Source organism: Hirundo rustica, chromosome 13, assembly GCF_015227805.2.
Source record: "Hirundo rustica isolate bHirRus1 chromosome 13, bHirRus1.pri.v3, whole genome shotgun sequence".
Classification (NCBI taxonomy): Eukaryota; Metazoa; Chordata; class Aves; order Passeriformes; family Hirundinidae; genus Hirundo; species Hirundo rustica.
In genome coordinates this window covers 8,582,813-8,595,806 of record NC_053462.1, presented here as the reverse complement: position 1 = coordinate 8,595,806, position 12,994 = coordinate 8,582,813, and the positions used below count along the sequence as shown (strand labels likewise).

Sequence of the window (12,994 nt, the reverse complement as noted above, 5' to 3'; positions counted from 1 at the left end):
TGCAGACCTTCTCTTTAGGACAAGCTAGAGTTGATTTGAATGAGCCTGCTGGCTCTGAGTTCCTGCCAGCTCTAGGGAAATACCAATTCCTGCTGAGCTTTGAATTTTTACTTCTGGCTTTAGTAAATTAATGAAACTTCCCATATTGTTTCCCTCTTAACATACTGCAGAAAGGTTTTGCTTCAAGGGAGTGATACTGAGGAACTAAAAGATAGGAAACTGCATCTGTTGCAGAGGAGATCCAGCAAATCTTTAATGACAAGTTTTGTAAAGTTTATGGAATACTTGAAGAAAAAATATAGGATATTTAACAAGAAGTTGCTAATATGCTAACTTCAGAGCAGCAGTGATTGCAGGCTGCACCCTGCCTCCCTGAGCTTCAGCTTCAAGGGGTCCACTTGAAGACCTGAATACTGGCACTTCTTCTCAGAACAGGGAAGGCTTCCAATGTGCCTCTTATTCATCTTAACAGACTGCACAACTAGGGCAGATAGCTCTTGCAGGTCTCACTTAGGAGGGTGAGTTATATGGAAAGGGTAAAGATATTATTTACCCTGAAATTAGTATCTAATAGCTTGTGAAACTAGACAAACTATTCTTCCCAAAAAACAGGGTAGAACCAGGCTGACTTCATTATGAACACACACATCAGTATTTTTTGTATTTTATTAAATTAAAACCACACAAAATTTAACTGCACACAAGAACACACATCTGATATTCCAATGTCATATTTCACAAAAAACCTCTTGCATAACTCTTCCCTTTTATGAGTAGAAATCCAATATGCAAACAGTTCTTTAACCAAAAAGGCTGTAACTAATCAAAACAGCTGAATTCCCTTTCTAGGAATACATCATAACCACACACAGACACACACAAAGTTCACAGGCAAGTTCTGCAGCCCTGAAGTAGATAAAACTTTCACAGCAAACTTGCCTATGTTTGCAGAGTAAGTAAATTTCTATTACTTTCATCATTTGTCATTTACAAGCAAACTTATTTAATATTTTTAAATACTTAAAACAAATTTCACTTTAACAAGTATTTACAAAATCTTTACTAAAGATCAACATCCTGCATAAAGGTGACCTCAGGGATATATAGTTGCTACCATGCTACAGTTTGCACAGAAGGGGTAAAAAGGCCATTGCTAGTTTTGGAAGGCTTAAACCTTTTATTGATATAGCATAAGGACATTAACCTATGGAAGGCAGAAGAGGTCATAATTTCAGTGCAATTACCCATTCATGACTTCTTTTAAGTACATCAAGAGGATGAGTCCAAAAGACTTGGGTTTTGAATTATTGACTGTTTAGTTCTGTAAGAACTGATTTCATGGAAAGTTTTCAGGCCATCACATCTGTCTTCTACTGGTGATATGAAGAAGTTGCATAGGGACCTTCCTCATTCTCCTCATCTCTAAAAAGAAAATTATCATAATCATCAGGTCAGGAGCATACCACGTCTCAACAGCAAAACTGTAATGAAACTACAGGAGACCAGTTTTCCTAGTGGATCAAAACAGGCAATGCCAGCCTTGCCCAACAGGAATATCTGCAGTATAATACTGTAATTACCCATCTCTGGAGTTCCTGAGATGTTGAGAACACAATGCTGAAATCAAGTAAAGCTGTGTAAGTTCAACAATATCAGAATGTATTTTAAAAAGTATTCTTGATCAAATCAATAAGAAAAACTTGAAGGATAACAAGGTTGAGGGCATGCTGGAGTTGCTGCACTGTTGCTTTTAATTTCTTCTTTTAAAAAAGTAAAGCTTAGTTAGAGGTTTGTTTCAACATTTTGAATGGCAGGAGGGACGGACAGACCAAAGGAAGCAAGAACAGGAGCAGTTCATCATAGCTGTGGGTGGATCTGTGTCCTGATGCTGCAAGGCTTTTCCTGATGTATACTTCCCTTGCATCAATCCCCAATGAGACATCACTTGGATTTTCTTAGGAAAAAGCAATTGCTCCCAAGTGCTATTGTTAATGCAATAATTGGATAAAGCAAAGTAATGCTGCTTTTAAAACATCCTCAGGAAAATCAGTCTGCTAGCCATTTACCTGAAAAAATTGCCTTTAAAAAAAAAAAGGGTTATGTAAATCTATTGCAGTGCAGCATCCAGTACTAAATCAAGGATGCCAAGTTCCCCAAAGGTCATTGCTTTGTACTACAGTAGCTTCAAAGTTTTGTTCCTGAGAGTCCAACCTTAAAGCTGCTGCCAAGTTCAGTGTTTTGGTGAGAATAGAAGGACTTTACAGCTGCTACACTGTGAAAGGATTAATTTTAATACTGTGACTGCCTTCATACAAAGGTACAGTTATCCAAAGAGTCTAATAGTGGTATAAGGTAAAAAGTAAATATTTCAGTATCAAAACCATTAAGACCTTTCCCTAATAAATATGATTATTTATCTCCAATTTAAATTTCATCTAACATCCCAAAACAGAATTAAAGAACCCTACAAACTAACCAAACAGCAGAGTAACTTGCACTTGTTTTCCCAGCAAAATTATCCTCTTAAGTCAAAGGCATAATACGTCTTTTGCCTTAGAATAATCTTTCCAAAAAAAGAAACCTCAAAGAAAAAAAAAAAAAAAACAACAACACCCACACCAAGTTTGGGATGAAACTGGTTGTTATTGCAGGGATGAGTGGTTACAGTAGTACTGGGAACAGATTTTTAGCCTTTACATTAGTGATGCTACCAACCCAGCAGCAAGGATGCAGATGATCTGCATACATTTAAATAGTATCCTTCGTTATATCCAGTTCTGCATCCAAAACTGCCATGGAATCCTGTAATTTTAATAATGTATCATTTGCAGCAGCTTTCCATGGTACGTGACATGACAGTAAAAGAAGAAAGCAAGTAACTCACATCTAGTCAAAAAAACACTAAACCACTTTTACTCATAAATTCTCTCAGGACATTTTAAAGTTTTTTTTCAGAACTGAAACCTATCAACATACCAAGCTTGTAAGACTGGACTGTAGGACTGTAAAATTCAACCATAACAACTTGACCAAAGCTAAATATTTCAAGAAGTACATTCTGGAGCTCCGACATATGCCGTTCTGGAGAAATGAGTGTAGCCACATGTGCAGAACTTAGCTGCAAATAGTAATCTTCTCCTAGTTTGTGTGAGGATGAAGGAGAACTTTTTTTTTCAGAGCTTAGACTCCAGTGGGGGAGAAACTTACTTTCTATGCTCTACACTGGAAATTACTTTGTCCTACTTCGTTTTGTTATGTTTCCTGTTTTAGGAGAATAAAATGTTTTGTTACAGCAAAAAAGACCTTCCTTCTAATCAAAAGCTGCTAGAATCAAATTTTCAGTCATTCTTCTTGAAAGCCTTAAAGGAATACCATCCATCCTGACCTGGCAACAGCCAAACACTGGACTGAAATGAGTTCATTATGGGTGAATATAGACAATTGAAGAACTGAAATAATGATGTTATATTAGTAGGTCTTCAGACATCCAAGTCCCCAAACCATTGTCTAGGCTGTTTGTCCCCAGCTCCTTCGTGCGAGGTGCACTCGGGTACGGCTGGCAGCTGGCAGCAGAGGGCAGGAGGCCAGCACTGGGGTTATGGCCACCTTTGAGGGGCTTCTCTACAGGACACGGACATGAGAACTATAAAGCAGCCTGGAACTGAAGTACGGCAGTGACCGGTGTAATGTGCAAAGTACATTTCTGACCAAGGCTTGGAACTGCTCAGCAAGAACAGCTTCTGCTCTTCTGTCCCAGGCTCTGGGAGGTCTGCAACATAACCCCAAATCAGGGTAACGACAGGAAATAATGCTCACGTAGATCATAGAACCACACATAGCAAGTACAAGTCTGTTCTGATGGCTTAAAAACAAACTGAGCTTTATATGAAATAAAATTATGTAGTAGTAGCTCTGGTCTGTGACCCACAAGCACCACCATGGCAGTGTGTGTATGTTTAATGACCGAACAATTTACTTCACTTTTAAGATGCTTAAAATAGCAAAGTGGTAAGCCACAGCAACATTCTCCTTCAGGGGCTGGAAAAGGAACAGCACAGCATTACAACACTCTGCAGCACTCTCTTCCCGTTTGCTGTCGCCACTTTGCCCAGTCGCTTACAGGAACTGAAAGAAGTCTCCTGCAAGCTATGGTGTGCAACAGACCACAAATAACCACTTCTGTAAAAGCAAGGACACCTGACTGTGAGCAACTACACTCAAATGCTTGGCTGCTTCGAGAATGCACAATTAAACCAGGCAGCAATCTGAGTTGATAGTTTTGGGATGTCTGAAAGGATTCTCCACAGACAGCCTCCTTTATTGAGGCATCTCTTTTCTCAGCTGATAGCCCATGAGGGTGAAAAATTACTGGGCAAATTACCTCAATTAGGAGTTTTGAAGGCTCCAAGACCATACTCTTTCCTAGGTTCAGGTCAAGGCAAGCGAGCAGATGACAGTATAAAGTTCTGTTTCTGTGCTGAAACCAGTTATATTGGCTTCAATCACCATCACTGATTAGAGAGGCTCTGTTCAGTTACAAGGTTTTCAAAATTAGACACTCCAAGGCAAATGCAGAAAGATGTGGCCTGTTCCAGAAGCACAGTATATGGTTTACATCTATCTTAAAGACTATGAAAAGCTTGCATTAGACATCTGGTGTTCAACTATCTCACATTCAACTATCTGATACAAAAAGCATCACTAAAGTAATTTTCAGTTTTGGTGACAGCATTTTGGGCCAGGTGAAGCACCACTATATTTTCTCAAACTATGAAACATGTTTTTATTCCATGTGTGCATAAAACCAATAATGAGTATTCTTCCTTAATATACAAATACATGAGTTAATAACATATGCTACAGACAACTGTATTAATCCTTTAGCATTTCTTTTGCCCTACTATGAAAACATTGCTCAAAACAAAAAGGCTTTATTGCCTTGAGCTGCATCTTGGTTGAATATGCATGATTAATGATTCATTAACTCATGATTTCTTGCCTAATGAAACTCTAGTAGAAGTACTATTGCATGTAGATCTAGCCATTGTCCTTATATAAACTCTAATAGTGAAAGGCAGCTGGCTCACATTCTGTAATTTTTTATGCTCACCTGCTTGCACAGCTAATATAGTTTAATATTTAGTCTAAATCTGCAACTATGTGCTCCCCAACTTTTATACCTAAACCTTATTCTTTTAAGAGCCACTTAAGGGAGTGACTCCAAGAGTTGTGATCAACGAATATAATTCACTCTAAGCTGCCTTTGTAGCACAGGGCAGTTTCTGACTATGAAACTTCCATGTGTGGTTTAATCCAAATCAGTGCATGTGTGCAAATGCGTTCTTGGCAATTTAAAGGAGGCTAAAGTAAAGAGCAATTTAGTAAGTATGGTTCTCACCATCTGTCAAATCAGGCTTATGGTATGGTGAGAAGTTATGGCTCTTTAAGTTCAGGAATTGAGAGTCTGCTTCTGCTTGCAGTTTTGTGAGGTCCAATGTCCCTTTCGGCAGTAGTGGATTAACTCCAGCTGCTCCTTTGTTACTCTCAAGCAGGCACGGAAGTACTCGGCAGTGTTGGCACATCAGATTCTAAACAGGCCTTGACAAGGCAACCTGAACACAGGCCAGAGCAGCTGGAAAAAGCACTCTAATTTCATAAATGGTTTTCACTCTAAGAATAGAAAACTTGCATATTCATGAGGCTGGTTTATTTACATGGCTTCCAGTTTCCAAAGGCTTCCTGCTCCAAGCAAGGGCCATGAAAGGACTGGGCAGGAAGGAGAACAGGTGCCTTCTAGGGAGCTGGTGGAGCACAGTAAGGAATGCTGCCACCTTCCAGTGTGGACCCAGATACACCATTGATGATATACAGCTGAAAAGCACCTCCAAGGTTTTTGGCAATAGTCTCTCTCTCCCCCTGTTCTCTGCAGACTAAATATTGACTTTGGTCCTTTGCCCCTTCCTGCCAGACTGTAAAGGGGTCTGTCCTTTCCAACTGTGTTAGAGGGCACAAGGCAAGGATGGCTTTTGTGAGCCAAAACTGAAAGCCAGGGGCAGTGATGTAGAAGGGAACATTATGAAGACTATAAGATGCACAGGAAGCGATTTCTCTTCAGAAGCTTTGGGCAACATCCTGCTCAGCAGACTGCCTGCAACTTTTACGCTTCCTGTAACATCCTGACCACTAAAAATCTGTTGTACGCATAATTGACAGAATTACTTGCTAAATCTGAATAGGAGGTGGGAAAATAACTCATCCTCCTGTATACATTATTTCTTGGGAGATGACCTGGTACCACGTCCCCATTTCCCAAGTGGTAACTGAAGCAGTATAGGAAATGGGTATTACTGGCAGCAATGTACTATCTGTGCAGTGTCACTACCACTGTATTGGCTCTGCTCATGGTGCAGCAAGGTCTAAGTGAATTTTCTTCTTTAAATTAGTGTGCTATTATGTTGAAGATATGTTAAAATAATTGCTTTCCTTTGGCAGGGACTGTGGTTTCCTGTTATGCAGTTTAACAGCTGGGTCAACACCTACTCTAATCTGTGGCAGGTACATACATCTAATGATCTGAAAGTCGGCAGCAGCACATTTTCATAGGTGCTCTGATTCTAGCCTTCCCTGAGACTCTGAACCAGTGTCCTGGCAATGGAGAGTTGTATGTGAGGCTATTTCTCCAAGGGAGGCTTGTTCAATAGCTAAATACAATACTCTGCTCTCCTTCAAACTTTTGTCTGCTGAACAAAGTTTTAAAGTTGCTGAAATAACTTCTTAAAGAAATTGTGCAATTCACTACTCAATAAACTCGCTCCTGAAAAGTTACCTTCCGCTTGCCCTCAAAATCAGAATATGTGAAGTGAACCAAGAAGGTAGATGAAGTGTTGCATTGAACAAATTTGCAAAAGCAAAGCATGCATCTGCAGGCATAACTCCTCTCCAGTTCTCTGGTAAGAGAAGCAGCATCAGTCCCCTGGAGTGATACCTTTTATTGTGAGAAGGACCACGTCAGTATCCCCCACTGAGGGGATTTCTGCAGGGAATAAACTGGCAGACAGCCAGCCCAAGAGACTGAATGTGAACAAGTAGAGGAAACCTGTCCTGAGGATATGGAAAACAAACACCACTGAAGCTCACTCCTGTTCTGTTCTATCCTACTCTCCATAAGATACCTACATATGTGAGGGGATGTTTGCCACTACTGTGGCACAGAGGTCAGAAAGTACTGCTTTTTCTATGAGTAAATATGTGGGAACTCCTGGCTGTGAAAATACTGAAGAAAAGATGAAGTCTGCATAGGTGGATCCACAAAGGAGGGGACTGCCTAGGGAAAGGAGATAGGAAAGCTTAACTGAAACTGTGTCATGGAGAATATTTACACAATGAGGCAATTTGGGGCAGAAGAAAAACAGAATCATGCCATGCTGTGCACCATCAGCTTCCTCATAGGGCTTTGCTTAGCACTCTACCAAAAACTATGTTTTTGCTTAAATAGTTGCCTACTTACACAGCAAGACATCTTGGAGAATCCTGTCCTTCTGGCTTTTATGAAATAGTATTTGTATTCTCTAAACAATCTGTTGTGACACAGCCTTTCTAACTGCCATAGCAAGGCACCTGCTAATGCTGTGCTCTGAATGCATCTGGTGCATGAGGATAGCAGGCACTTGCTCTTGACAAATAAAAGCCTCAGATGCTGTCTGATACCCCTCAAAGAGGGGCCAGCTTAGACTACAACGCCTTCAGGGTGAAATTAAGTTGCTTAATACCAAAAGTGGCATTTACCTGACATTGTCATCTTTTAGTTTTCTGGCTGCTTGTTTGGATAACTTAATCTGCAAGTCCAATCTCTGTAGGAAATCTTTGGCAGATAACTCTTCTGGTGCAGTGGGCTGATTGTCAGGCTCTTGAGGACTGGGAGAAGAACTGCTTTCTTCCTGAACTGCCACTAGTCCTTCATCACAAGAAGGGGAGCTGTCAACAGTTTCGTTCTCAGGAGACTCCAGTGAATTAAGTCCATTGAACAGTAATGGTTTCTCTGATATAACTGGAATATTCAGGGTTTTCCTCAGAAATATACAGTCATTAGTGAACAGTTTATTTGCCCTCTTTATTTGTTCCATCTGAAAAAGATAGAAAAAATGTAAGTCATTAGGTTTTGGCAATGTGTAAAGCACTAACTTCCTGAAGCAGCATACAATCTTTAGTTAAAATAAATTTATACTTTCTTTGCAGCAGCAATTCTTTCAGGAAAGAATTTATTTGTATTCAAAGTGATTTCAGAGTGCATGTTCTGTTTCAGCTTTGCTAACGTCCTAGCTTTATGTGCACGATACTGCTTTTTCCAGTCTTGCACTACCTAAAGATGCTTTCCTTGAACAGTCTTGCAGTCTCTATGCAGGCTCACAGGAACAGCCTGCCAGAGAACAAAAATTCTATCACAAAAGTACTATTGATTTGGATTTATACTAGAGTAAGGCTCAGAACTGCAAGCAGCTCCTGTAGGTGAACTCTCTGGTAAAAATGATGCAGAATCCAAACAAGGGGGATAAAGCTACCGTGAGGATTCAACCTGTTGATGCAGATGGCTAAAATGGCGAAATGCTTAGATTTAATAATCCCATTGAACATCTGAAGAGCTAATATCCAGTGTCACAAGTAAGAGATCACTACTCTTCCAGCTCCTAAAGCTTGGAAACCATTTTTAGTAAGGCTCAAAGAGTACAAGAGTGCAAGTTCTCTCCCAAGCTGAGCACCACCAGGGCATAAAGGAAGCTTTACCTGACTCACTCATGAGACCTCTAATGGCCCCAGTGTAAATATCAATTGTTAAAATCTCTATAGAATGTCTGTCTTGATGGGTATAAAAAAAAGTTTAAAATACTAGCTGGAGCTTTTCTGTAAAAATACAATACAGAAGCTGAAAACTGAGATCCTACTGCAGGGGAGTTGGAAGGTGATGCTTCAATAGCTGATTAATAATGCACTGCTATTCTCTCTCCTATTTCCCTGTAACTCTACCTCTGGTTATTTCTTCCTAAAATTCCAGTTCATAGCATTTGGAAGTCTATACGTCTGCACTGAGCAATAATGAAATGGAAAGTACTTGATTCTAAAAAGAACATCCCTGAGCAGGTTATTTTGTACGTGCAACTTGTACAACTCAGGGTGACTGCACATTCAGAGGTGTATGGAAAGTAGGATTTAACAAGAGTTTTCTTCTTTTAGTGCTAGAAAGACTGAAGTAATGCCCATTAACTACAAATCTATCAGAGTGAAAGAGCAAAAGCTTCATCACATGCTTAATATTTTAACTGAAGCTGTGAAGTGATGCTGAACTAACTAATCAAAACTAATTCTACTGACAATGAAACATAGTCCTCATCCTTCTACCCTCAAAAGGGATACACCACTTGCACTGAACCATAAATTGGCTGAACCATAAACATGAATCCCCAGTGTTAATTTACTCAAAAGGAAAATACAACAAATGCAAGTTGTATAACAGACAGTATCGAGGGGAGGTGGTAAAGGGCAGAGGATGAGGCCAAACAAACCACACTGATCCCTCTCTCCCAGCATGGTATTTTTATCTATCTTGAACTCTCTATGCCAAGTCATGCAAAGGCAGGCACTGGACAGGATGCCTCGGGCTACAAAGCAACTCCCAGTGAGGAAAACCACAGGGGAAACTTATAAAACCAGTAATACTGGAGGCAATGGCAGCCAAAGATAATTCTGATGTTTCCATTACAACTCTCACTTCCAGCCAAGAATACATGATGCAGGAAACAAACAGAAGGACTCTTTAGGGGAAGTCAGTCCTGTTCATTGTGTGAACACACAACAGTCTGCATTTTGCTAAAAGCAAAAGTGTTTGCATACGTTCCTACCCTGGGCTGAAACCCATTAAAACAGAAACACAATGGCTGATTTTGCTGAATTTGTCATTGCTCTGAGGGGCATTTCATGTCGGTTTAACCTCTCTCAACTGCAATCTGTAATGATGCAGCCCTGGCTTCTTAAGCAGAACACTTATTAAATCAAATAATCAATGAGATGTTGGAAAGAAGCCCCAACATATATATTTTACATCATTAGCATAGCAAAAGTTTATCAAACTCATATTATAAACAAAGTTTATGGTTCACAACTTAGAGCTGTTTGTACAGGTTTGATTCACAACTTCACTTTAGCTGAAAGGGAGTTGTAAATTACTTAAAAATGTCTTTTTTCTAGAAAACTACTATTTTAGTGATTTGCTTGTATTTTTCACTTATTGGCATGGGCAAACACACTTCTGAAGAAGAGTAACACGGGTAAAACCTTTAGACCAGATACTTTGTATGGGAAGTCCCACAAAAAACAAGCGAAAAAAAAATCTATCATCCAGTGAGCTGCTTTGCCCTCTTAGTGAGCAAAAGTTTACTTTAATGTGGACCAGTGTCATTAACCCTGCTGCCAACAAGATTCAGTCAGAAGTGGTGTAATCTTTCAAAAGAGAAGAGAAATAGACTTTCAACCCTTTTCACAATGAAGGCTGAATGCTGTTGAAGGTGATGGAAAGCTTTAGTAGATCTTGCAGACCAAGAAAAGGAAAAGAAGCCACTCCAGTCAGAACCTAATAGTTTGGGACTACATTGTAGCTCTTCTAGGAAGAGCCCAGCTGGAAGGTGCTGTTTGCAGCTGGTGTCAAAGTGGCACGGACTGTACCAGTGCTACGCTCATCAGCTGCTCAGCCTTGAGCAATTTTCTGTGTTGGCACTCCTGAAGCTGCACATCGGAATATGGGCCCCAGATAAGTGGGAAAGAGGCAGGGTAGGTGAGTTCTGCTCCATCTGGAATGGTGGTACAAGGGCATGCTGGTAGACTTTATTGGACTCTGCATGTCCTACTGGCATAAACCTTTCAGCATTTTTTACAGAAATAAACTTTCTTTCTCCCTAGAAAATGAGCAGAAAAGCAGCAACACTTTCAAATCAGTGGTATGTGTGCCTCACCTCTGGGCTGCTAGGCAGATCACAGCAGAAGAATGCTTAGCCCTGAAGCTACTGGAAGAAATTCTTTCTTCTTGTCACAGCCTGTACATCGAGCTCAAAATAATGCTTCTTTTCAGGGTAAGTTTAATTACAGTGATTTTCTTTTTTAACCTGAAGTGAGTGTAGTGATAAACAGCCGTGTGAGTACAGGTTTATTGGGTGGGAGCAGGTGCGTGTCCTTTCTCCAGGCGCCCAGCCCATGCCAGTCCCAGGCAGTGCCGGCTCCATCCCTTTGCCACCAGCGCTGCGTGCTGACCCCTCCGGGCAGGCCGTAACTTCTGATGTCAGCATTTTAAATAATGAAACTAAAACCAACACCGTACCCACACCGTTTGCTGCCCACTGCGTGTAGGAAATGCCCTATGGGACAACCTCTTGCCGTCATCTCGCGGCTACAGCCCCACAGCTGTCCCCGCTGTCGGGGGCTATAGCCGTCAGGCTGCCGAGGCGGTGCCTGCCCACGGGGGTTGTGGCTGCCCCATCCCTGGAGGTGCTCGAGGCCAGGCTGGATGGAGCTCTGAGCAACCTGCTCTAGTGGAAGGCGTCCCTGCGCACGGCAGGGCGTTTGGAACCGGATGATCTTTAAGGTCTCTTCCAACCCAGGCCAGTCTCCAGCTCCAAGCGCCGCTCCCGGCCCCGCCGGCGGTGCTCCCTTACCGTGACGCCGTACTTGAGGGCGATGCCCTGCAGCGTGTCCCCGGCGCTCAGCCGGTGCTCCACGTAGCGCTCGGCCAGCGGCGCGGCCACGCTCGCCGTGCTGCCGTACGAGCGGGCCTTGGTGCGGGCGAGCCGCTGCGACAGCTCGGCCTCCGACTCGGGCCCGCCCGGCGGCTCCTGGCGCAGCGCCTCGGCCATGCTCCCGCCCGCTCAGCGCCCGCGGCCCCGCGCCGCCGCCCCGGGCCCCGCTCCGGGCATCGCCCCGGCACCGGCGCCGGACACGGGCCCGGCCCCGGCGGAAGCCCCGGCTCGGCCCCGCGGCCCCGCCCGGCGCGGAGAGGCCGCATGCGCGGGGAGCGCCCGCCCCGCTGGCCGCGGCCGGCCTGCGGAGCCGCGTCTGCGGAGCCGCGTCTGCGGGCCGGAGCGCTCCGCGCCGAGCGCACCCGGGCTCCGTAACCTCTGCCGATGGAGCCGGCACTGCGTGCCCCTGGCTGGGGAGACTCCAGCGCCCTTGCCAGCTGCAAGCTCGGTAGTGTGGTCCCTCAAAGGGAGTGTAAAATGGAGTGACTTCGGGCATAAGGGCACAAATATGAAAGTCTCATTATGCCAGATTTATTGAAACAGTACGACGTGGTAAAATTCATTCGAGGAAAACAACTTGTGACTTAGAATCATAGATCCCCTGGAATGGTTTGGGTTGGAAGGGCCCTTAAAGATATCTAGTTCCAACCCCCTGCCTTGGGCAGACACACTTTCCACTACATCACTTTGATCAAAGCCCGAACCAACCTGGCCTTGAATACCTGCAGGGATGGAGCATCCACAATTTACCTGGGAATCGGTTCCAGTGCCTCACTACCACACAGTAAAAAAATTTTTTCTAGTATCTGATCTAAACCTACCCTCTTACAATTTGAACCCATTCCCCGTTGTCTTGTCACTACATGCTCTTGGCATATAGTCTTGCCCCATCTTCCCTGTAAGTTTCCTTCAGGTATTGGAATACAATGATATATTCAAATTGTAATGACAATTACAATTGAGTGTTCTAAGTGAGTACTCACTGAGAAACCTGACAGTGGGCTTGGAAAGCTGATCCATTATTGCTGAACTGGAACTTTCTAACAAAAACTGTTTGTTACATACAGATGGTGCACATGGGTGCATCCTGTACAGACATACCAAAATACCAAAGATGTGTCCAGGGCAGCCTGCCCTAGGTGCCTGTGCTGGAGCAGGGCTGTTGGAAAAGACGCCCCCCCAACCATCACTTCCAACCTCAACCAGGTTGGGATTCT

At 42.9% G+C, this 12,994-nt stretch overlaps 1 protein-coding gene across 1 annotated transcript; it reads right to left on the bottom strand.

Annotated features, from left to right (window-relative positions):
• Nucleotides 1-652: 652 nt before the first annotated feature.
• On the bottom strand, nt 653-12,026 carry LYSMD2 (LysM domain containing 2). Its single transcript, XM_040077551.2, has 3 exons — nt 11,697-12,026; nt 7,786-8,123; nt 653-1,422 (listed from the first exon to the last, which is right to left on the bottom strand). The coding sequence occupies exons 1-3, from the start codon at nt 11,892-11,894 to the stop codon at nt 1,371-1,373; spliced, it is 588 nt and encodes a 195-aa protein (XP_039933485.1). The 5' UTR covers nt 11,895-12,026; the 3' UTR covers nt 653-1,370.
• Between the last annotated feature and the right edge of the window lie 968 nt (nt 12,027-12,994).

What these genes read in the sequence shown, in the direction of transcription:
- LYSMD2 (XM_040077551.2), bottom strand. Translation starts at nt 11,894, where the DNA reads ATGGCCGAGGCGCTGCGCCAGGAGCCGCCGGGCGGGCCCGAGTCGGAG. An exon ending in CCCTCAAGTACGGCGTCACG is followed by an intron (nt 8,124 to 11,696) that starts GTAAGGGAGCAC and finishes TATCTTTTTCAG; the next exon opens with ATGGAACAAATAAAGAGGGC. An exon ending in CTAAAAGATGACAATGTCAG is followed by an intron (nt 1,423 to 7,785) that starts GTAAATGCCACT and finishes TTTTCTTTTTAG; the next exon opens with AGATGAGGAGAATGAGGAAG.